The sequence below is a fragment of the Triplophysa rosa genome, linkage group LG5 (assembly GCF_024868665.1).
Source record: "Triplophysa rosa linkage group LG5, Trosa_1v2, whole genome shotgun sequence".
NCBI classification, from domain to species: Eukaryota; Metazoa; Chordata; class Actinopteri; order Cypriniformes; family Nemacheilidae; genus Triplophysa; species Triplophysa rosa.
Window position 1 is genome coordinate 9,421,003 of NC_079894.1, and position 24,574 is coordinate 9,445,576.

At 36.8% G+C, this 24,574-nt stretch overlaps 3 protein-coding genes across 12 annotated transcripts in view; all 3 read right to left on the reverse strand.

Annotated features, from left to right (window-relative positions):
* Positions 1-1,608: 1,608 nt before the first annotated feature.
* agtr1a (angiotensin II receptor, type 1a) lies at positions 1,609-6,649 on the reverse strand. The gene is made up of 3 exons (XM_057334466.1): positions 6,540-6,649; positions 6,164-6,238; positions 1,609-4,155 (listed from the first exon to the last, which is right to left on the reverse strand). Exon 3 carries the CDS (start codon positions 4,097-4,099, stop codon positions 3,023-3,025), a length of 1,077 nt encoding a protein of 358 aa, XP_057190449.1. The 5' UTR covers positions 4,100-4,155; positions 6,164-6,238; positions 6,540-6,649; the 3' UTR covers positions 1,609-3,022.
* Positions 6,650-16,063: 9,414 nt separating this feature from the next.
* Positions 16,064-20,970, reverse strand: rab3aa (RAB3A, member RAS oncogene family, a). Of its 2 annotated transcripts, XM_057334090.1 has the most exons (6): positions 20,882-20,970; positions 19,664-19,696; positions 18,881-19,108; positions 18,639-18,757; positions 18,428-18,552; positions 16,064-18,312 (listed from the first exon to the last, which is right to left on the reverse strand). In XM_057334090.1, the coding sequence occupies exons 3-6, from the start codon at positions 19,106-19,108 to the stop codon at positions 18,122-18,124; spliced, it is 663 nt and encodes a 220-aa protein (XP_057190073.1). In that variant the 5' UTR covers positions 19,664-19,696; positions 20,882-20,970; the 3' UTR covers positions 16,064-18,121. The 2 variants fall into 2 exon arrangements, with proteins under 2 accessions (XP_057190073.1, XP_057190074.1); XM_057334091.1 differs by lacking the exon at positions 19,664-19,696 and having other exon boundaries at positions 20,882-20,964.
* Positions 20,971-21,147: 177 nt separating this feature from the next.
* The window catches only part of pde4ca (phosphodiesterase 4C, cAMP-specific a), a 50,359-nt gene continuing 46,932 nt past the window's right edge, over positions 21,148-24,574 (reverse strand). For all 9 annotated transcript variants that reach the window (XM_057333251.1, XM_057333250.1, XM_057333252.1 and 6 more), the window contains 2 exons: positions 23,606-23,788; positions 21,148-23,520 (listed from right to left, as the gene is read on the reverse strand). In XM_057333251.1, the coding sequence (XP_057189234.1) occupies positions 23,038-23,520; positions 23,606-23,788 (666 nt within the window). In that variant the 3' untranslated portion in view covers positions 21,148-23,037. The remainder of the gene's footprint in view (positions 23,521-23,605; positions 23,789-24,574) is intronic.

The following is a 24,574-nucleotide window of genomic DNA, read 5'->3' on the forward strand; positions in this document are numbered from 1 at the left end:
ACGCGTAGCTGCGCAGATAGATTACAGTTTGATATCAAAGTACCGCGAGAGCGGTTTTTAAGGTTGCTCTCGCGGTACTTCTTGCGTCATATGCTGTTTAGTCCGCGCAGTGCTGCGTGAAGTCACACACGCCTACTGACAGATGATGATCACGTGAAGTCTGACAACAGACACGCCCACCAGAGTTAGCACACCACGCAGTCTACTTCAGAGACTGAATTGACACGATTGTTGTTTCAGTTAAATGTAGTTATAATTTATAAACTCAGATTATCTGATATTAGGCCTACTTTAGATAGTCTAGAAATAGTTATATTAAATTGTAATGTATAAAAAAACGTTCGCTTCATGCTTTCATGCATAAAAGTCGTGTAGTCGTTTTTTTTGTTGCCAAAATTTGTAACGTTACACTTCCTTTTATTTCGATGTCATCCAGTGACAAAAACGACTTACGTCAGTCGCTCTTTACGTAAAAAAATATTTTGAAATTCAAGCAGGCAATCTGGACCCATCAGTTCTAACAAATTTCAGGCCCATTTCCAATCTGCCTTTTATTTCCAAGATTTTGGAAAAAATTGTGTTTTTACAACTACAAAGTTTCTTGGTTGAAAACTGAGACTGCACTTTTAAAGGTTCTTAATGGTATCTTACTGTTTTGTGACTCAGGTGATTTTTCTGTTCTTGTGCTTTTAGATTTGACGGCAGCTTTTGACACAATAGATCATGCTGTTCACATTGATTGCTTAGAACACTGTGTTGGCATAAGAGGGGTAGCTCAGACTGGTGTAAATCATACTTTGCTAATAGGAGTTTTTCTGTTAAGATGAGGGAACAATACTTGAGGAAGGCTTTTTGCCCTGCAGGGTCCTCCAGGGATCGATTCTGGCTCCCTTGCTTTTTTCTCTCTATATGCTTCCTCTTGGCTCGATTTTTAGAAAACATGGGCTGTCTTTTCATTGTTATGCGGACGACACCCAGGTTTATTTGCCTGCGAAACGCAACTCTCTGGGTATGGAGTCTCTAATGGCATGCTTGGCGGATGTGAAGGCTTGGCTTTCACTAATTTAAAAAAAATTTAACGATAAGAAAACTGAAATGATAGTTTTTAGCCCGTCTGAATCCTCAAATTCTTTGACACTGGATTTGGGAGATATGTCTCCGTGTTTAAAATCACTTGGAAAAAATCTGGGATTTCTTTCTCTCAAAGATTTCAAAATCTAGATTGGACTACTGCAACTCACTTTACGTCGGGATTAGCCAGACAGCTCTATCCCACTTACAGCTTGTTCAGAACGCCGCGGCTCGACTTCTACTGTAAGTGGGGCTAAAAAGAGGAAGCCTATTACTCCGGTTTTGCACTCACTACACTGGCTACCTGTTCGTTTTAGACGAACAGGTGTGTTTAAATCCAGGCTAAAGACTTTTTTATTTTCTCAAGCGTATGATTGATGTGATGTATGATGTGATTTGTATTCTGATGTTTGTATGATGTGATTTGTATTCTCCTGTTTATATCTTTTACTGGAAAGCATATTGGTCAACTGGAGTTGAAATTAATTGTGCTATATGAATAAACTGTCATTGTCATATTTTAATGCATTTCCCCATTAAAAGACACAATTTAACCACAAAAAAATTACTTGGCTATTACACACATTTCAGGACTTCTCAAAGTGGTGAAAATATACATTTTATGCTAAATGACACTAACCATGTCAGTACTTATACATCGATGCTATCATGGAGACCCAATAAAGAGTCCTGTTTGGGGTTAAATACAGTGTAAAAAGTACATTCTGCAGTAACATAAAATTAGTGAAAAATAAAACGCACATAGGCCTACACCAAAGAGCTTTATTATCTCTAGTAATCTGAAAAGTGCCATATAGGGCCTACTTGCTTTTCTCACAGTTAATAATAATAATAATACATTTATTTTATATAGCGCCATTAAAAGTTTCTTTCTCAAAGCGCTGCACAACAATAATAAAACAATACATCACACATTAATAAAACAAATCAAAACAATACATCACACATTAATAAAACAGCACAATAAAATACTGTATAAAACAAAACAAAAGATCCAGTCAAGTAAAAGCAGTCCTGAAATAAAATGTTTTAAGAAGAGATTTGAAAATGGCTAGTGAGTTTGCCTCCCTGATGTTTATCGGGAGAGAGTTCCAGATCCAGAGCATAAGCAGAAAATGCTCTATCACCCATGGAGCGGAGCCGTGTCTTGGGAACATCTAAAAGACCATACTGAGAAGAGAGTAGATTTCGACATGGTTTGTAAGGAATTAAAAGATCAGACAGGTATTGAGGAGCCAGGTCATGCAATGCCTTAAAAGTTAACATAAGGATTTTAAAACCAATATGATATTTGACAGGGAGCCAGTGTAAAGACTCTAAAACAGGGGAAATATGATCACCGGACTTAGCCCCAGACAGAATTCTAGCCGCATGAGTTTTGTAGATTTATACAAAGTTCCTAATCTACGTATGATAGTATATTAACTAGCATATCAATAATGTAATGTTTGCTCATAATTTACACTTTTCACTGAGCTCACTATACACAGCGTAAAACAAATTTCTGTTGCTTCACTGCAATAAAATACAACCTTCATGGGTTCAATATTTTAAGGAATGCACATGGTGATAAAACATTACGGCTGAACGCACAGTAAGTTACTTTGCATAAATGTTAACAACTTCAACTTTTGATTTAAAAATGTTTGTTGAAATGAACATTTACCTAAGAAGAACTAAATGTAATAGTATTGTTCAGCATTAGTTCATGTTAACTAAAATAGTTAACTAATAGAACCTTAGTGTACTGTAAAATGTGTAATGTTAATGCTCAAATGTACTGTAAATGTAAAGCAACAGAACAAAGAATCACAATATTGTGTTCCCGTTCCAGTCACAACAGTCATTTATAGGGAGAGACTAATCTTCTCTTTGAGCCAACAGTATCAGTCTTTAAAGATGATTCATTGGTGAATAATGTTTGCTTTGATTACGTGGCTTGAGACAGTGAGGATGTTTTAACAACAGAGAGGTGAATTGACTCTGAGTTTCGATACGAGAGAGAGCTCATCTTGGTACTGAGGGTGGGATGAGAGGCAACCGACTTTGAGGAGCATCTCCTCAGCTTCAGCAAGCTCCTGCGGAAATTCTTCCCAACAAAACCGTACACAATTGGGTTCATACAGCTGTTGAAAAAGGCAATACAAATGGTAAAAGGCAATCCAGTATCAACGACCTCGATGACATCACAGCTGGTGATCACTTTGATGGTGATTAGCATGTTCATAAAGTTAAAGATCTGATGTGGTGCCCAGCAGAGGAAAAATGACAGCACTGCAGCGGTCAGCATGCTCAACGCTTCATCCCTGTTCGACTTTGAGTTCTTCTGAATGTTCCTCGCTTTGAGAAGAGCCCGGCCAATCAGACAGTAGCATGTGAGGATGATGGTGATGGGCAGAAGGAACCCGAGCACGCCCTTCATCAGGCTGAGAGCAGCTAACACATTGCGAAGCTCTTCCTTGTCCAGGATGCCACATACAGTTACATTGCTATGCTGGATAAAGTGTGTCCTCCGTATGGCAGCGGTGGGCAGACTCAGAAACAAAGCCACTACCCAAACTAAGACGCACGTCACACGGCCGTAGACCACCGTGCGGCACTGTCTGGACTGAACTGGGTGAACTATGGCAAGATAGCGATCAATGCTGAGGGCAGTTAGGAGAAAAATGCTGGTATATAGGTTAAAAAGGGCCATACCAGCGATCGCTTTACATAAGAAGCTTCCAAAAGGCCACTGGTAGCCTGTGGCGGTGTATATGGCCCAAATGGGCAGGGTGAGGAGGAAAGTCAGGTCTGAGATCGCAAGGTTCAAAACAAATATGTTGGAAACGGTTTTTAGTTTCAAACAGAAGTAGATGACAGCCACTACCATGATGTTTCCTACTATTCCGATAATAAAGTTGCAGCTGTATACCACCGGAATAAATGTGAAGATAAAATTGTGGCTCCCAGTCATGTTACATCTAAGATCAAGGCCCATGAGAGGGCCGGTCGTAAAGTTTTCCATTTTGTATGTTTGTCCTTCAGTTTTACAGCCTGCAGAGCTTCATCACAAAAGGAGTCCTAAAAGAACAAAGTGGATGAAGAGGTTAAGACTAAGGTGCAATAATTACAACAAACACCAGATGTCGCTCTGCTCATGTTATTTAAGAGCTTGGTGAGCATGGAAAGCCTATAAAGACAATTAAAGCCACAATATGGAAGAATTTTGTTATGAAATATCCAAAAATCACTTGCACAGTGTGATATATTTCATGCAGTTGTGTACTTACATTATCCCAAATGTTCCCAAGAATGTGCTAATCCTGAGAAATTCCTATTTAAAATAATGGCCCGTCCCTTGTCTCCCTTGTATTTGTCGCATATCAGTGACTCAATATCTGCTTCTCCGCACTACCATCAGTTTCCGGTTGTAGAAACTACGGCAACACGCAAATGCGGAAGTGGTTATACATCATCTGGGACGCAGCATCTGTTGTTCTGTTAGTATGGATCACGATTACTCTTTGGCGAGAAAAGGAAACCCATAAAAGCGTAAACGAAGGCCAAATGAGAGAAGCAGGTTTATGGACAAACGAAAAAAACAAGGATTACTATCGGCGTGGCGTTTTGTAATGGAGAGAGCTTCTAATGGAGAGAGCTCGACAGAGACTCCGCTCTCGCATGTGTTTTAATAGACAGGTAAGCAAAATTGTTTTTATTGTATACGAAATATTAATGCACAGATTATTTGAATAGTTATGAATGCAGTTACCCTATGAAATACAGTATATGTCGCACAAAAATATGTAGCCAGTAGCGTTACTTGTAAATGCTGTGGGTTCGTTCAAATTTACTTTTTAGACGACGACTGTATGACTGTTTTAAACACGTAACTGTAACTGTGTAACATTACGCTACCAAATCAATTGACAAAGTCCAATATCAGTCGCGGGCTAACGTAGAATTACATTCCACGTTTCTAGCAAGCAAATTCATTACGATGACATAAAATAAAATTCATTCATTACCTCGTCCGTGAACATGATGGGCGATCTCCATACGCCTCTGGATGGTGAAAACGACATGTCCCATAATTCCACTCTCCTACATAACGTCATTTAGCTTCGCCTTTTGTTGTTGTTTCGAAAGTGCACCACTTTCATTAATAGTTTAATCCAGTTATGCTTCATCTGTTATATCTGAACTGTTTAAGGCTGTTTTAAATCATCAAGATAAAACCCCAAAACCCAATTTAAACCTATAAAGTATTTTTTTATTACAAATTATATAAAAAAATGCAGATAATTTTAGAATGCATTTAAGCTGGCATGGACTTTTAAAAGTTTGTATACAATCTGATGGTCCATGTTTTCCCAGCATGATTTAAGATTTTAAGAGAAAATCTGACAAAACAGTTAACAATGTCAATGTAACGTTTTTTAATGGGCGAGCTAGAAATGTGCAGAATCTTAAATATTTTAATGTGGAATGACATTTAACTGTGAGAACATAGGCTGGTGATTCAATTAAAACTACTCCCATAACTTTACAATGTGAAAAGAGTTTGAGACCAGGCTGCCTCTCTTTGGTGAATATCATGCCTTTTTTTAAAAGGTCAAACATTTGTTTAGCTGATCTTTTATGACCACTGGATTCTCACCATTGAAGCAAATGGACGAAAGCTTTCATCTTTTGCTAGAAGCTTTAAATTCATTAGTTTTATCACAAAACTATTATGCAAGCAGATGAAGGAGTGGAAATGCCAAAGGAAGCAAGCAACCATAACAGCAACATTGCATTACAAGGTTCATGTGTTTTGAATATCACTCTGTCTAAGAATCCTATTTTAATACGCTTATCAGACATCCGGTGTTGTTTAGGATGTGATTTCTGATCAGAATACTGCAATTAGTCATGTTGATAAGGGACATGTTTTGTTTTGCTTTAATCTTATTTTGACAATCTAATACAAATCTCTGGACTCCCTAAAAATATGGTTTAGATTAACCCCATCTCTAAGAAGAATGGAGGAAACATGTATACCATCAAATATAAATGTCACAAACATAAAATGTGAGATTCCACTTACCTTGACAGCGTATCTTGACGTCACATAAACTAGCGTGTGATATACATCAGTGGTGGGTTAGTGGCTGGAGAGAAGCTGCACATGGCCAGACAAACACACAGAGATAACACATTAGATGCTCCTTGATAGTGAAAATATGTTCTATTACAAACATATTTGTTCACTGTTTGCTTCCTGAGGTTATATTCTTTTTAGTTTTTACTAATTCTCAAACAAATATTATAAAATATAGAATCTATGAAGTTCTTTGCTAAGGTTGAAGATAAGCTTTAATTTAGCCTTTTTTTTCATTTTAAGTTAAGTTTAGGTTTGATTAAATGTTAACATTTAAAATATAGATGCGAATATAATAAAACTTTTCCTTTTTTGTTTTTACCTTGTAAAATGTAACATCCAGGCTGTTAAGTCTTTCCAAAATTAAATGAGTGTGTGGTTTTAAAAGATCTGTCGTGATGAGTGCCCAGTATTCAGCGCCCCTCTTATACCTCTCCCATAGTCCTACAACTACGCCAGAGTTTCACTGCAGGGGCTGTACTGGCCGGATACATCCATGGTCATGGGAGCAAGGGTGGGGGCATATAGAGAGAGACCCTTTAGGGCACAGACAGATTTTCCCATCGTTTATTTGGTCACCTTTTTCTGTTGCACAAAAATACACAATGTTCTGCTCTGACGATTGTGCATGTCATCTTGCAATTGATTGTTTAAAACTAAAAGCTTTTACTAATTAGCATAAAACAAATTGCTTAATTATCCTTTAAGCCCCAAAAAGGCAAGTAAATCTGGTAGCATTAGGGGAAAAATACTTAACGATTAAGAATGTTACAATATTTCAAGGAAACAATATTTCATTCCGGCACTTTCATTAGACAGCAGGTTGAACACATTGGACATTATGTCCATGATGAGAGAGAGCAGGCAGAGTATCAGAAGTGGCTGTAAGAGAGGCTTCATTACTGTAAGCTTAGAAAAATCAACAGATGCCTTTTGTTATGAAATAAAATGTTAATTTAATATATGCAGTGCATTTTACTATATGAACAATTTTGCCAATCTCTCCTAGCCCTGCATCTTAAAACTGCTACTTCTTTCCTCTGCTTTCCTTCTTTCTTTTTTTCCTATAGGGTCGACCACTGGGAACATGGGTTTGTTTTACTGTGAGCTCCCAAGGGCAGTTCCATCTGCTTCATCAATTCGGTTGTTGGTCTTTCGTCTTTTTTTAAACATTTAATCAAAACAGCTAGGTTTTTACACTAAAAGACTTGAAAACCAACTGGATGTGATGTCATAGTTAAAAGTAATTCAATTGTGAGACAGTTTCTTTAAAATATCAGTGTGTGCCAGGATCTGGTCATGCCTGTAAAACATAAATTTCGTATTTTATGACATGGAAACATTTGACATTTAACAGAAAAATGCATGTTTACCAGATTTAGAGATTTACCCACTAATCTATGCACTAGCATAAATAATCCTATAGAAACTATACAAAGACAGGGTTTAATTTACGCTATATCGAAATACTGTAGGTCATAAGTAACACCTAATATAGAGAATAGCATTTTTCGTTTTTCTTTTTTTTTACAATAAATATTGTTTTTCACTGATACATGGGTATTAGTCAGAGACAGTGAGTGTGGTGCATAAGTCTCATGGTGGATTACTTGCTGAGCCATCAATAGGGAGCTAATTCAATACTCTCATGAGCTCAAAAGTTAATGTTGCCTTCAGGGAGCAGTGTCGATCCTGATGTCTGCAGTTCCCTTCTTTGCCATTTTCAAGGATATTTGTTACACCGTTTGTTTGGGGTAAATGTTAAAGAGCAACATTTCTATTAATAATCTGCTACCAAATATCAGATCTATGAATGTAGATTTGGAAATACCTAATTTTGAAAATAATGAAATACAATTAATAATGCACATAAACACAAAAATGCCTTTTGGTAAACTTCCGAGGATTTTAAATATAGGAAACCGCTGTTGCGCTGTACTGTGAAACAAAGATAATGAGACTCATATGTGATTTTAAAGGCAGATTTAATGAACAAAACTCACAGCTCTGATTCCCATGTAGTTTTACCCCAGAGAGCGCTCTAGTCTGTCGACAGCTAAATCAACATGACAATCTCAAAGCTATAAGCAAACCCCCCCCCAACACACCAAACCCCCCTCAGGGAGTTTTATCATTTTGTTTGCATAGATATTTAAGATTTCCCTGTTGTCTCACAAAAACACATTTGTCCTGCTGATGGAATTAATAAACCAGATATGTTGCATAAGACATACTATTGAATTCTTACTTTACTCTGCTATGTTATAATAAATTCAATCACATAAGTAAAATGTAGATATAGGTGCAATCTTATAGCCTATAATAACTTTGTCTTTTTAAATGTTTGGAAAAAATAAAGATAAAAAAATTGTTATAGGCAAAGATTTTAGCTATTTTCCTCATTGCCAGGATATGAGTTTGGTAAAAATTATGTTTAGGACATTTACCGTGACTAAGACTCTGGGTTCTAACTTCTGCCCTCGACTGTCACTGCTGATGTGAGTCACATACATAAGAAAAACATCCTGAATAATACTAGCATTAGCTTCACAGTAGGCTACAGGAAACATAAAAGCCGTCACTGTGGAATATAGGGACAAAGTGTTTCTCATAGGTACACAACATAAAATCTAATGCATTACTTGGCCCACCATTGAATTATCTGGATATTGTTTTGGCTGGATGCTGCAATAGGCATTCCCCTCATGCGGTCTCTATTAACAAGTACATGAGTTTGATCTGGTGGACTGCTCTTAACTATCAGACATAAACTCAACACTTACTGAGGAATTCTGATGAAGAGCAGAACTCTCACCTCACAGTCAGTGATGTGCCACTGCCCAGAATATCCCCTTCAGTTCCTCAGCGTCTCACTCCCAGTGCATGAGCAATGTAAGCACACAGCATGCTAAAAATATTCATTTTATATTGCGTGAGTCAATTTGATGATATTTGCAACAAAAAAAGACCTACCTGGTTTTAGAGGACAAGCCCAGGGAAGTTTTATTGTTTAGCTCTTTGGAAGTTGATGAGATTTTTATGAGGAAGTTAGACAGTATTAAAGTGTTTTTGTTTGTTATTTTCCTCTATTATGAACATAAAGTAGTTGTTACTGAGTTTCTAGTTATAAATTCAAATATGCATTCAGCAAAAAAAAGTTTTAGCAAACGTGTCATTTCAATCAAAGAACACCTTTTTCCCTATATCAAGCCACATATACTAAACTGAATCAATGAGGTTCTGGATGAAACACAGATATGGACAGACCTCAAAGAACACAAGGACTATCTAACTGGATTTGCCCCGTTTATTTATCATTCATATTCTTTGTATAATTACTCTTTCGTGTTCAATTTTTTACTACTTCCCTGTCATTCTGGATTTATTTCTATAATCCTTTTTTTGTTTGCAGCTTTGAGGAGACTATCAGGGAAGTAACACACATTTCAGCTTCAGTATGAAGAGTAATAAATCTATGCTTTAGGTCAGTTGTTTACTAATGCAGTGGTCAATTACAAGGTTGGAGATTTCATGTTCTCTAAAATCTGTGTGAAAACTCAAAGAAGGAAATCACCAGGAAATCTTAATATAGCGCACGCACATATTTTATGTTTTCAGTCTCACGAGGCCATATCATTGTTAATATTAATAAAGTTCAGATTCTAAGAAAATAAAAACGCCTGGGAGTCAGTCATCCACAATAGTTTGGGGGACTGAGAGCACAAAAAGATGACCAATGTTTATCTATAGAAAAGTTACAAAATGGTACACAATGTACTGCATTTATTTATAGACCGGTTTCTGTAAAACAGAAATTACTACAGAAGACAATCAGAATTTATTACACATACAGTATATGATGATGGTTTAGGTATAAATTGTACTATATACTGTATATTTCTTGTTGTTTAGCCTATTTGTTTAGTTTTTGCCTGATTTATAATACAATTGGACTCATGGGTTACCCACTGTTTGCCTTATACTGTACAGAATCTGCAAAATGTTAATAACTAGAAAAAATAAAAGTTTTAATAAGCGATTTAACATAAAAGATGTTTACAGTCCAAAAAACACAATAACAGATGGAGTTACAAAAATAGCCCAGTTCAGGGCTATTGTCAAAAAGTCTTGTCAAAAATCTGTTTCAGTGTGATATTATTCATGAATCTCTTGTTTGATCTGAGCTATAAACTATCCACGACACCTCAGAAAAAAGTCCTCTAGGTCCTGCTCATTTTTTGCTTTTCCAGCATCTTCTAAATAGTTGACCCCTTTCCAACAGACAATAATGTTTCGATGCATCTTTTCATACTGAGGACAACCGAGAGACTCAGCTCAACTTGCAAACATTTAGTGATTATAAAGAAGGCGCAACATAATAAGAGACAGATCTTTATAGACCACTTAACAAGGTTAAAACACTGGTCCTGAAGCACTTCCGGTTTCATTTGTATTTTATTTTCAAATCTTACATAGAATAAATCTTGAAGATATTTGTTTAACATTTTGATTCGGTTAAATACTGTTGGTTGTGTTTTGAATAAACGTTTATGCAGTTCTGCTAGACCAGCATTGCTTACGTTTCCTGAAGTGGTCTATATGCAAACTCTCGAACAGGATGAATGTTGTTTTTTGTCTTCAGGGAATTTTTTAAAGCTTCTGAAAAGCATCCCTAAATATAAAAGGACATATAAAAACATGATTAACAACTGACACCGAACGGTGGATCTTATGATTTACAGTCAGGAGAGAAGATCTGATGAGTCAATGCCAGTCCTCTTCATCACGTAGACACATCAGTCAATATTAGGAAAATGCAGCAGACCTCCACTATGCTGTCACCTTAACCAAATCAAACTCACTAATGGATGTCTAAACCGTGTTTAACTACATATTCAAGAGATGGCCCGAGGCTTCAAACAGTGTTTCAATTACTTCTGCATGGGTTACTTATGTCTTTTGATCTTTATCATGACCGTCAGCTTTGGTACCACACAGAAGAATCTTGACATCAGACAGACGTAATATTATAATGCACGTCATGACGTCATGAGATATGTGGCCGCTTTAACCTTTATCATCAGAAATAATAAAAATACCGGATTTTTGTTGCAATGTAGAAGTTTTGTAATGCTTATGCTTACATTTTTATACTACGTTTATATTCTATATGTAAACCTATGTTTATTTCACTTTTTATACCGTTATTATACCTATCTTTTTTGGGACATGAATGTTTTTCCTGTTTTGTACTTATAGGTTATATTCGGTTTAATAACAACATATCTGACCTGTATTATAGACATTTTGTCAAGATTTGCCACTCTCCTATGGTAAATTATTTATAAAACTAAAACAGAACTATATGCTTTTTAAAAAAAAGATACCTCGGCAATCAACATTTTGGTGTTGTAAGCAGTGTTGGGTGTAACTAGTTACTAAGTAATTAGTTACTGTAATTTAATTACTTTTCCCTTGAAAAGTAAAGTAAGGGATTACTCCTATTTTTTCTGTAATTTAATTACAGTTACTTCCGATGTAATTAAATGAATTACTTTGTGTAATATGTGTGTGCAATAGTGGAATTGACATAAATATTCAAAGTCTATCTTTAAAATCTGTGCTTTAATGTATAATTCTCACATTTGTAATACTTTGGTCAGTTAATAATACTACTTATAGTTTAATATTATTTATTTGAATGAACTAAAAGAGCTGTTTCATGTCTATCCTTCAATTACTTAACTAATCAAGGTTGATGTAGGATATAGAAAGTAATTAGTAATAAGTAACTAAATACTTTTTGGAGAGAGTAATTTGTACAGTAATCTAATTACACTATTGAATATGTAATTAGTAACTAGTAATTAATTATTTTTTCAGAGTAACTTACCCAACACTGGTTGTAAGTATCAGACTACACCTGAGATCAGCTCTACTTTTATAGCAGTCTTTTCTACAATCAAGGTTTACACAAAGATCTGGCGTCCCCTGGTGTCTAATAGGCCTAATTAATATTACTGAAACTTTTTAACACTAATAATGAATGTGACATCTGCGTTGACGATAGACCTACAGAAAGCTTTATAAAGAAAGACTCGAGGGAAAAACGCCAATCAATGAAGCTTGGGAATGGCATATGACAATTAGAGGATCTGAAGAGATGCAGGTATGTGACTGACAGCTGTACTTTAAACTGACAGGTGCCAGCTTGATAAAGTCCAGTGGGAGAACCCATCAGAATGACAATCACTGGGGAGCACTCACAGGAGAAAATCTTTATAATTTTGCATGTAGTCATGATGACAACTGCACTTAATATGTCCCCTTCATACTAGAAAATTTAGATGTAACAGCTTGTTAAAATTGGTTACAGTTAAAAGTTAGTGTGACAACTATTCTTTATTGTCGACAGGATTTTTACCTTCAGAATGTTCTGAACTATATCACTACTTCCCCACAGAAAACAAGGAACTAATTCAAATAAATGTTAACTTTATACAGTGGCAGAATGGTTCTGTTGGCAAATTATTTATTTCAGGTAAACCATTTACACACGAAGGAATTAGCTCAGATTAGTGGAGTTCAGACTGTTCTAATGAACACAATTGTCTGCTCAGAGACATCTGAAGGATGCTTGAAGGATTTATTCTGTCTGGTGAAGAAAACACAGTTAACCGTAATTGTTTACATTAACCGGCACATTGACATTTAAAAAATACAGAAATCTTTCAAGTTTCACACCACGAATAAGATAACAGTATTAAACATGCATTGTTAAATCTGTTTAGAGTGGCCTATAGGACCAATACACAAAAAACACATTTAAAAGCTATTTACAGATTCCAAACTGTTTCTAAACATTGTATGCATATATATTTAAGAAAAATAACAGCTATATTTATCACTTTTACATTAAACCTGATAAATATTGTTGGAAATTAAACCTATAAGGTTGGATCTTAATAGCTGGTGTCATAGCAGCAGTTCTGAATTGACTTCACAAATGGTAAGTGGACCTGCAGTGATAGAGACAGAGAAAAGAAACGAAAGCCATATGTATTTGTTTATATATGTTAAATCAAACTTAATTGAATTTCAAAGTATAATTTAAATTATAAATGAAAAGGAAATTATCTGTAAAAACTATATTAATTTAGAGTGTGTGTGCGCATAAAAAAACAAAATTAATTCAGACACCGTCAACATTTCAGTTTATTCACTATAGTTTAGAAAATGGTAATAAAATAGAATTTAGAGTTAAACTGTGTCAGAACAAATCCATCTTGATAATGTCAGATATCTTTGATAGAAAGGTTATGTAATGGATTAGGTTAAATAGCTGTCAGCTGTTAAATTATGGGCAGCCAATTGTCAAACAATGCTTAATTTTGTTCAGTCTGTAAAAAGGTTGCATTAGCAATTAAAGTATAAAACACGGACAGGTCAAATTGTCTGAATTATTTTGGGGTATAATATGTATTCTGCTATCCTCACTTACATACTGTAAATGAACTACAGTGTCCTGCACCCACTATAAAAAATATCAAACATTCTATTTGGTGTCTGAATAATTTTTGGTTTGACTGTATGGAACAGGAAGCTCGACATATGTCTGGTTTAATTTGTAAATTACCTTAAAATGTTTTCTGAGGGAGCTCCCATGAGAATACGATTTATTGCAGAACTTGCAAAGATATAGTTTGTCAGATGTGTGAACACGCATGTGTTTCTGTTTATCACTGCTGTTTGCAAAGCGTCTCTCACAGGTCTCGAAAGTGCATCTGAAAGGTTTTTCACCTGTAACAAAACACAATCCAAACACTTGATAAAAGATACAGAACTTTTACAAAAGATGCGTACAAAAAAATCAAGTATTTTTGGCATTACCTGTATGTGTCCTTTCATGAATTTTGAGGTTTTCTGCACGTGCAAACTGCTTTCGGCATCCAAATGAGCACTGAAAGGGCTTTTCACCCGTGTGCACTCGTATGTGATTGATCAGTTTATACTTGGCCTTAAACGGCTTCCTCTCGCGGGGACAATCATCCCAGAGACAAACATAATTCGATTTTACGGATCCATCAACATGTTGAGCTGTCAGATGAGAGATGAGGTCTCTCATTGTGCAGTATGTCTTCTTACAAGCCTGTAGACCACCTATGGTCTGCTCAAGCCACTGGCAGATAAACCCATCAGAGTTCAGATTGACTTCTTTAGGGTACAGATCTGAACTGTTGAACATGGTTACTTCTCTCATTTGTCCATTCTCTCCAAAGTAAAGCTCCTCTGTTTGGGTCAAGTTTGTGTGGCTGTTTGTTTCCCAAGAATCCATTTGTTCTTGATAAAATCCGCACCCTGCTACAGAATACCAGTAGTTTGTGGAGTAATTCTGTTCCCAAGAAACGTCAACAACAGTCCCGTCACGTTGAGAAAGGTCTGTGGCGGATGCATGGTAGTGACTATAAGACCAAAATTCACCAGGTAGGTAGTAAACTGGGGTGCACTTTGTTATCTGTTGTCCTTGTCCAATCCCATCAGCTTGTACATCAGGAGCATTATCCATAAACATGGAAACAAGAGCCGAGCGCAGTAATTTATGTGATATTCAGAATAGCCTACAGTAGATTGTGCGACAGGGCTTTGACAATTTATACTTTCAACTCTGGATGATTTCAATTCCCCAGACTCCTTTCATTAAACATCTGTGGACTTGTCATTTGTCAATTAATAAATAAATAACCTAAAGAAGAGTGTTCACAATCTCTGCAGAACAGTATTACACAGTGGTGTACTATACTACACAACATCCCGACCCCAAATGGCCAAAAAACAAATTAGTCAGTGTGTGTTTTTTTCTAGTAACGTGACATTTATTACAGTTAAATATGCCATTTATTAATATATATATATATATATATATATATATAATATGCATAATTCTTCACTTATGCTTTGATTATGAAGTTATATCATTGGAAAAAACAGGTCTATGCCAGTACTGTTGACCACAATACAATATTTTTACTTGGTACAGAATACAGATGTAACTTTGCCTAAATAAAACTAGTATTAAAAGTTGTGACAGATATTAAAGATTCATCGCAATATCATAAAGAGATAAAGCAGCGCAAGAGAACCTGTGAATTCAGTGTCAATCTCTCTCGAGCCGGTATTGTACCGAAATTCGACTCCCCGTGAGATAACGACTCCCCTACTTCTGATTGGTTCATTCATTTAGGATGCTGCTTTGTGATTGGTCCCTATCTCTAAATCCCGCCCCCACACCTAATCCTAACCCTAATTTTTGTAGGGGAAAACAGGGGAGTCGTAATCTCTCGGGGAGTAGGATTTTGATACAGAGTACCCACTGCCGGTAAGAACACTTTAAAGCAATTTTGATTTAAAGTGAGCAGTTTTATCAATGTTATGTTACCTGACGGCTTTAGCGGGACTCTTTCAGTCACTCACAGGACGAACTCCTCTCTGGCGCGCTGCCAACACTGAAGATGACGCGCTTGTCGGAGGTTTTTAAGAAACTGAATGAAAGAATCGCGTGTTTAAAAACAAAATATGTAAAAGGCGATAAAGTTAAAGGGAAAGCAAAAGCTGCTTGGAGACGTTGTTAAGCAGCAAAACAAGTGGGTATGCGGAGGGTATACGCTAATATAGATCTTCAAAAGTCGTTATACGCAAACAGGGCTATGGAAAAAGTAAGCATAAGCATGCGTGTGTATGGCCCCGACTACACCACTGGTATTACACCTCAACCAGGGTCACTCTCTAGTTCAAAAGTGATTTGAAGTGTAAAAATAACATCACACCACAAAATATTTCAAACAGACTTTTTATTTAACTCAATAGATGGAATGCATGTGGCCATTTCATTCTGAACAAAACTTATTTTGTGTGCCGTTTATATCAGTTTCCAATACAGTGGTTTAGCCTAACCTTATTCTTTGCACCCAGTGAGAAAACAACATGACATGAGGTAAATTACCTAAAACAGTTTTTCTTGTTCTTTTTATGGAAATAAAACAGTGTCAAATGGTAAGGAAATCTATAATTTAATAAAAAAAACAGCAACATAACAAACATACAAGAAACTCATTATGAAACAAACTACAACAAAAAGAGTATCAAAACCAAACAGATTTTCAAACCCAATGTATTGGCTTCTGCTTCTAACAGCGACCTTTATGTAAATGTCTCAAAATGTATACGTCTGTGACTCTGCTGTAATGTGACCAGAATAGATCATAAACAAGTTATAAATTCATAATTTTAAGAACGTATAATTTATTAAAAAAACATCACAAACACACAGAAAATGTCCCTGCATATTCAGAGACTATTTGGTATAGCATAGCTTCTGAATTGCATAGGGGGAAACCAGCACTCGCTATTTCTACAGAGACATTTATCGGGTTTTGAAAGTGACACATCCGGGGTCTAGGCTTGTTCAGAGAGAGTGCAGTAGCTCATTCTGTCCTCAATTTCTACTAATAAAAAAATGCATGTAAATAAATAAATTATTAATAAAATAAATAAAACGGCAGAATTTCACCCAAAAATGAAAAATCTGTCATCATTTACTTAGCCTCTTGTGATTTCAAAGCTGTATGACTTTCTTCCGCAAAACACAAAAGATATTGTGAAGAAAGTTGGTAACCTAACAGCAGTGACACCCATTCACCTCTATTGTATTGACACAAAACCAGTGCAAGTGAATGGGTTCCACTGATGTTTGGTTACCAGCTTTCTTCACGATATCTTCTTCTGTGTTCTGCAGAAGAAAGAAAGTCATACAGGTTTGAAATGACAAGAGGGTGAATAAATGATGACAGAATTTTCGTTTTTTTGGTGAACTATCACTTTAACATAACATGCAATAACATATTGGAAGTGATTTAACAGAAAGTGATCAACCAATGGTGCATAACCTGCCTATCTATACCTGCATAAACCAGTTATCTATAAAATATCTTTTTAATATTCTAAAACCTGGGATCAATCATAATAATAATCACAATGCATTATTACTTTATTTGCTCATTAAAATTACATTTCCAGAAACTAATTTAACTATTTACAGCTAATGACCCTGATGAAGTTTCTCTTTATTAAAGCTTTGATTATATTTTTGGCTTGCAGAATGACAGCAATTCTTAGCTATGCTTGTAAACCAAAAATCGTATATGTTGACATACCAACATGCGCACAAGCACAGTAACAGAAAAGATTGAAGAACCAGAGGAAAAGCAGAACATGCATTAATGTAGTCCTGAAATCCCCCATATCTTTTTAAAGTAATTAATTCTTTCATATTACAAAAACCACACATTTATAAACTCTTCCTTATTACATCTATACCACAATATCATCTTTACTTTCCTTATGTCATATATTAACATGGAGTTATTTAAAAGTAAAACTGAACAAATGTATTAGCGTGCGCTCAATTTTAAAATTCTACCAACGTTTCATTCTGTAGGATTGACCCTTTATGCTAATAGTTTCTATACAACAGTCTGGTGTCAACTGTATACATATACTGTATGTATACAACTTTACCTCGACAAAACTCAAAACATAGATACAAATATTCATGAAAGCTCATTCAAGAAAGAGACTTTTTGATACTGTGCCACAATAACGTGATTAACGGAGTATTTTTGTTCGAAATTCATTTCCCCCATACTTTTGTCCAATTAACTTGAGTAACATTGCTTACATATGCCAACATGTTTAAGAAATGTTTGGATGTCAACCTTACAAAGGTGACGCAGAAAATAAGATCACATCAGATCTGACTCCTACTACCCAAGCCTTCCTTTAGTATAGAGGATAGATCCAATGTTCAGTCTGCAGGGAAGTGATTGGTGGAGAAGTTGAGAACGATCCTTAGCAAGCGCAGTCCCTACTGGACCGCTGCGGTTGTTCGTTGAGCTGAGGTCCTAGTTTGTTTTCGGCGACGTTGGAATCGCCAGACTCCAGACTTTCTGACATCCTCTCACAGATGATGTCCACCAGTCGCTCAAACGTCTGCTTCACATTGATGTTGTCTTTGGCACTGGTTTCAAAAAACTCAAAGCCTGTAACAGTTGAGAGATGCCACTGTTACATTAAAATCAAACAAACTGCTGTAGCAGGTGCGAGACTAGTACCCTGGTTCCCAAATCCTATATACTTCTGTGAATTTGTGCTCACCTAGCTGTTCGGACAGCTGTCTTCCTCTATCTGAAGAGACTACTCTGTCATCTTCCATGTCACATTTATTTCCTGCCAGAAGCACTTGAGCATTGTCCCATGAATATGTCTTAATCTGTGTGGACCTGAGATCAGTGACAGTTAGTTAAATCATTTGAACAGCATACATAACACTTATTTGACCCATGCACAAAATTAAATAACATCATACCAGTCCTGAACGGCATTAAAGGAATCCTCGTTGGTGATGTCATACATAAGAATAAAGCCCATAGCTCCACGGTAGTACGCTGTTGTGATGGTCCTGTACCGCTCTTGTCCAGCTGTGTCCTAAAAAGATGGAGAGAAAAATGATACAGACACTATGAGAAATTTCTATTTGTGCTCCACTGGAAAATAAACCCATTGTTTAGAACTTCAGCAGAGAGAAAACATGAGAGATAAATTCCTCACCCATATTTGGAGCTTTATCCTCTTGTCATTTCTATAGATGGTCTTTACTTTAAAGTCTATGCCCACAGTACTGACAAAAGCAGGTGTGAAGGAGTCATCAGCATAGCGGAAGAGGAAGCTGGTTTTGCCCACACTGCTGTTACCAATAATCAGGATCTTGAACATGTAGTCGAAGTTCTGATCTGAAGACTCTTTTTGTCCATATCGAGCATCATTGGCTGAGGCCATCTGCAACAATAAAACAGACTTGGTAACAAAATAAAAGACACTTAGTTTTGCAAATTCTATTTACTGATATCATACATGAAACAACATTTCAGTTCCATAATGACTTATTTTAAAGTTAAATGAAATTTTTAATTTCAAAAAAGAAAAAAATTAGGACATGGTTTTATCTATTGGCAGAAGAGGATGCTATAAAACGAAATAGGCAGGTGCTTAAAGGAATAGTTCATTCAAAAATGAAAGTTCTGTCATCATTTACTCGCCCTCAAGTTGTTTCAAACCTGTATCAATTTCTTTGTTTTGTTGAACACAAAAGAAGATATTTGAAAGAATGTGGGAAACTACACAGTTCTGAGGCACCATTGACTACCATAGTTCCCCCCCCTCATTACAGTAGTAGTCAGTAGTGCCCCAAAACTGATTACAAACATTCTTCCAAAATACCTTTTTTCCTGCAGAACAACAACATTTATTCAGGAGTCAGGTTTGAAACAACTTGAGGGTGAGTAAATGATGACAGAATTTTCATTTTTGAAAATGTTGTCATCATTTACTCACCCTCTAGTCATTTCACACCTGTATGACTTTCTTCTGCAAAACACAAAAGAAGATATTTTGAAGAATGCCGAACAACGGCGGTACTCATTCACTTCTATTGTATGGACACACACACAAAAAAAAAACAATGGAAGTAAAGGGGTACCATTAAAACACAAGAACTACCTGTACAATGGCAGGAAAATAACACTCTTTTCTAACAAACCAAATATTTAAAAGAAATCTGTCGATGCGAGTCCTTTCTCGTGAATTCTCCAGACATTCAAGCAATTAAGTGACACAACCAAAATGTTGATTATTTACACACAATTTAACATTGGTCAGAAACTGCTCCTGTCAGTATGTCAAAATAAATAGCTTTTATATTCCCAGTATGTTTACTGAATAACATTGCAAATATAAAGTGAATAGAGGGTGTAACCATCGAGATACTGCGGTAAGTGTGGATTGCATTAGGCAGTCAGAGGGTGGTGAGGGATTTGAAAGGTTTTGTAAAGGCTAAACCCTGTGCTTAGTTGACTGTCAAGAACTGAGCACTGTAACGTTGTCAGGCGTGCCTACGGAAAGATTATTCCCTTATCAGTATTTTATATAGTGGGTATCTTTCTCCATAACATGGGCGAATCAGCATACGACTCGTCATTCATAACAAAATGACCTGCTCTCCTTTAGTCTTTTATTATTTAGACTATTCATCAATGTACCTGTGCGTCTATTTCAGGTTTAACGTTAGCTGAAACATATGGCTCAAGCTTGACATGCACTGTGTGAGATAAAAGCAAGAAGCAGTTGCATGTGTTAACAGTGTTATTTCCATACTTATACTAACGATCATTGTCGATGCGTTTAAATGAAATAGCACTCTCTTTCGTTGCTGTATGCCTAACGTTAATATTGCTTTAGTCAGTAGAGCTTAACGTTAGTTAGCATCTATCCGCTTAATAGATTTTCATGTCTATTAGGGTCATAAGAGACTAACATCGCACCGATACAATTCATCATAAATGAGTGTTTAACACCGAGCCAGTCGTTATGTTTGTGTAGACAGTAACGTAAATGGATTAACGTTATACAGCAGAACATCACAGTTAGCTGTGTCAAGTGAAGGTTACTGTTTTAAAAGTAAAATCGGTCTCCTGTTTTCTCAACGCGACGCTTGATTATTTCAAAATAAAAGATGAAGCTGTAAAAAGTCGTCTGAGGAAAAAAACTGCTTACCGTAACGGTTGGTTTATTTAGTGCGGTTTGGATACTGCTCTCAGCCCGTGCACCTGCTCTCTTGGCTGCGTCACCCGACTGGAGCCGAGGGCGGGGCTACACGATGATTGATTGACAGACTAACCAATCACACGCTCGTTCAGCTAATGTACCTTACCTTACCTGGCCTTCTGGATGCAAGAGTTTATGCGTTCCGCCTTTTATTTTTTTGGTTTGGAAAGCTGACATAATTGAGACAAGACTACTAATATTTTATTTTATTGGCATTGGGAACAAGAAAACAATCACAGCAACCTGAGTAACAGCGTTGTAGTGGTAAACGATACTGTCGAGATGGTCAGATCGGCAGATGCAACAAGAAAAGACCAAAACAGAGGCGTGCCATGATGAGAAATAAGTCTAACCTTTTAAGACCACTCAGTTTTTCTTTCACCACTCTGATGAAAAGTCCAATTTCATGTAATCAATTTATATTTTAAGAGGAATACAAAGATTAAAATCCATACTATTGTATGAAAATGGCACACAAATCTGCGACTTGATTGATGAACGCGTTTACTTAATCAAAGACTTATGAAACGTATTTATCATAAACGTTTACATTTAAAATTAAATGTGTTCAAATGACAAAATGCTTTCAAGTGACACAGTTGAAGAAATAAAGAAAGGATCAAACTGGTGTATTACAGTCTGTAGATGTCATTGGTGGAAATTAGCCAGTGGCAAAATGGAAATTACAGTACGGCACGAATCATGCTTGCTTGGCACTTGTACCATCATTGGTTATGTCCCTGTGAAGAGCAGAGGATTGATCCATCACCAAAAACCAAAGAACAGAAACAGTCTGGGACAGAAAACTAACTTTGGCTTTGTGTTAGACAGTTTAATTTAGGCATGAATTGTGCATTCTACAGCTTTCAATATATAACAAAATTGTTGACTCCTTTAGAATTTAATACATTTGTAAAGATTTTAATATACCTCAGCGTCTCATATTTTCAGTGTGACCTGCACAGAAAAAGTACACATGTGGTTTAAGGACACTGCTCACTTCGACTCACTCGACGGCTAACGTTGATGTCAGAGCCCAGCCTTTCCATAGACCAAACATCACAACTTACAGCGTGTGTACACGTGCTGGTAACCCTGCTGACCTTGGTGTGTTTTAGTCACTCCAGGCCTTACTAATGGAGCAATGTTTGGCAATGACAAAGACATTTCTAAAGTGCTAGCTACTGTATCAGAAGCAAGCTGTTGCAAAATGGATTCAACATACATTATAATAATGCTTTGGATGGTGCAGAATAGAAAACAAGAAGGATGTAAACAATGTGAATGACATAAATTAAAGAAGCAAAGAAGAGAAAGGGTTTAAGTTACAGCTCAATTGAAATAAGTATATTCTGTGCAAATGTGCGTAACAATACAGAGCCACTGTATTCTGTCGGAGTGTTAAGTCTGCGGCTCTAGTTTTACTATTAAGCACTAGGTGGAGCCACATACAAATACAAAAGATCTTCTGTCTAAAGATTTTCATAGCAATCCAAGGAAGACTGTGGTCGCTACATGGGTACCCTCAAAGCTGTGTGCTACATGAAAGCCATCATTTCTTTGTGTCCTGAGGTGTTTTGTTATGTTAAGGTAAGGTCGTTTTTGTTCAGCTATATAAACCAGCTTTAAGTCAACAGTGTATCTTTTAAAAAACATTTTAGTGCACATCTGTCTCACATAAAAACATACAAGTTTCCTGCGTATCAATCATCATCAAAAATGTTCTGACAACTAAAAACTCCATTACATCAAACCCCAGATGTCACGGGAAGACACTTTAAAGTACATTTCCTCCTCGTCCATAAGACACCGGCAGTTTTCTGCTTAGACTGCATGACAGTAAAGCCAAACACCATTCTGAAGTCACAAGACTGAGAACTACAAAAACAAAACGTTTTTAGAGTCTGTAGACTAGGAGCTTTCTCCAGTGCGAGGTGACGGCTGTGTAAAAACATGTCCCAAGGAAGCTTTCCGGTCCCTCCTTTGCTCTCCTGCTCTGTGTCCCGTCTGCCCGAGGAAGTTAAGAATGAGATGGAGAGGGATGGGAAGCTGGTGCAAAAGAGGTACTAATGTAAATTAAAACAAAGCAAAAAAGTGCATTGTTGTTATGTTCCCAGGCTCAGGAATGACACGCTTTTCCCTTCTTGGTCAAATTCTCTGTCCTCGTCTTCACTGTCTGGTTGCTCACCCATCTCAAAAGAAAGAGTCCTGCAGCCTGGGGACCGTGTGGTCAGGTTGGCCTGTTGTGTGCAGGAAGCTGAAGATGGATGTTTGCTATCTGAATCAGTCCGGGTGGAATCAAGGTTAAACTCTTCATCCACGGGACTCTCGACATCAGACTCTCCTTCTTCTTCTAAGGTCAGTTCAAACTGAAACTTCTCCCCCGCTGAAGTAATACCTCCCCCCACTGCTCCCATCCCGGTCACACTGCTCTTTGCCTCTGGGATTGAAGTGGGGCTGTGAGGAATCATACTCTGGTACCACTCACGATTGTCCTCCAACGTGTCGAGAATCTCCTGGGCATCAGGGTGAACCAAGTCGGCCCATGTCTCCCACAGTGGGTGCACGATGTAGTCAATGAAGCCCACCTGACGGATGAGGTTTAAAGCATCTTTATAATAAAACTCAGAAATAGATAGTTGTACTCAATAGTGCTTGGTGTTTCCCACTCACTTGTGATTTCTCGATGGAAGCGTTGTGTTTGTCACACATGGGACTGATCTCCATACCCTTATCTCTCTCTCTGTCCCCCTGAGTGAAGAACTCCACCATGATGCGATCCGTCCACTGACGGTACAGCTCCAGGGGCTTTGTTGGGTTGCTCAGGTCGGCACAATGCACCATATTCTGAAGAACCTGTTTGATTGGTCAAACATTCAAAAACTGAAATTGAGTTTAGATTTTGTTTTAATTTATGAAAAAAAAATAATAATAATAATAGATGCAGGATTCCTACTCATTTTTCTATTGCCACAACTTTTCCAGTCATTTGTGATTACTGGAGGTTTTTCAAAATCATTTTAGAGATCTACTACAAACTGCACTTTACAGATTTTATATTTTAGAGTTAAGTGTAACCAAACATGGTAGTTATTAACAAATGCACTGCCATTACTATGAATGGGGAGGGAATACAACGATCAGTATGGCCCCTCTAGTGGAGGAAGTCCCGCCTTTTAGTAAAAGAGCCAATCGTCAATCGATAAAGATTGACGATTCTCTGGGGTGGGGCTTTAAACAGTCTCATTATGAGCAGAGCCATTGAGAGAGAGAGTCGCGTCAACTTCGTTGACTCCAATGGAACAGTTTTTTTCACAGCAATGGAGGCTCTCAATAGTTGCCAGAAGTTATAGTTACACATGGAGCTGCGACTAACTGAGGTAAACTTCTAACCCATTTAAAGACTAAAGCAATTTAATTAATAAAAAAATAAAGCATTTAAAGAGAAAACATAACTTCCTGGAACTATCTGAAGGTTCCATGAATCACGTGATGCTCCAGCGTTTTGGACTTCCGTTGGCAGAACTCTCTCTCTTAATGGCTCTGGTTATGAGACGCTTGCCAACCTGTGTGCATGAGCAGTAGCGAGCTCAAAAGATGTATTTTTAGCGCAATTTAGATTTAAGAAACAAAAGTTATAAT

Bases quoted from the DNA above. Each gene is read 5' to 3' on its own strand.
- rab3aa (XM_057334090.1), bottom strand. From the start codon at position 19,108: ATGGCCTCAGCCAATGATGCTCGATATGGACAAAAAGAGTCTTCAGAT. The intron at 18,758-18,880 runs GTGAGGAATTTA...CCATCTTTTTAG, and splicing joins GGATAAAGCTCCAAATATGG to GACACAGCTGGACAAGAGCG. The intron at 18,553-18,638 runs GTATGATGTTAT...CACTGATCTCAG, and splicing joins TTTAATGCCGTTCAGGACTG to GTCCACACAGATTAAGACAT.
- agtr1a (XM_057334466.1), bottom strand. From the start codon at position 4,099: ATGGAAAACTTTACGACCGGCCCTCTCATGGGCCTTGATCTTAGATGT.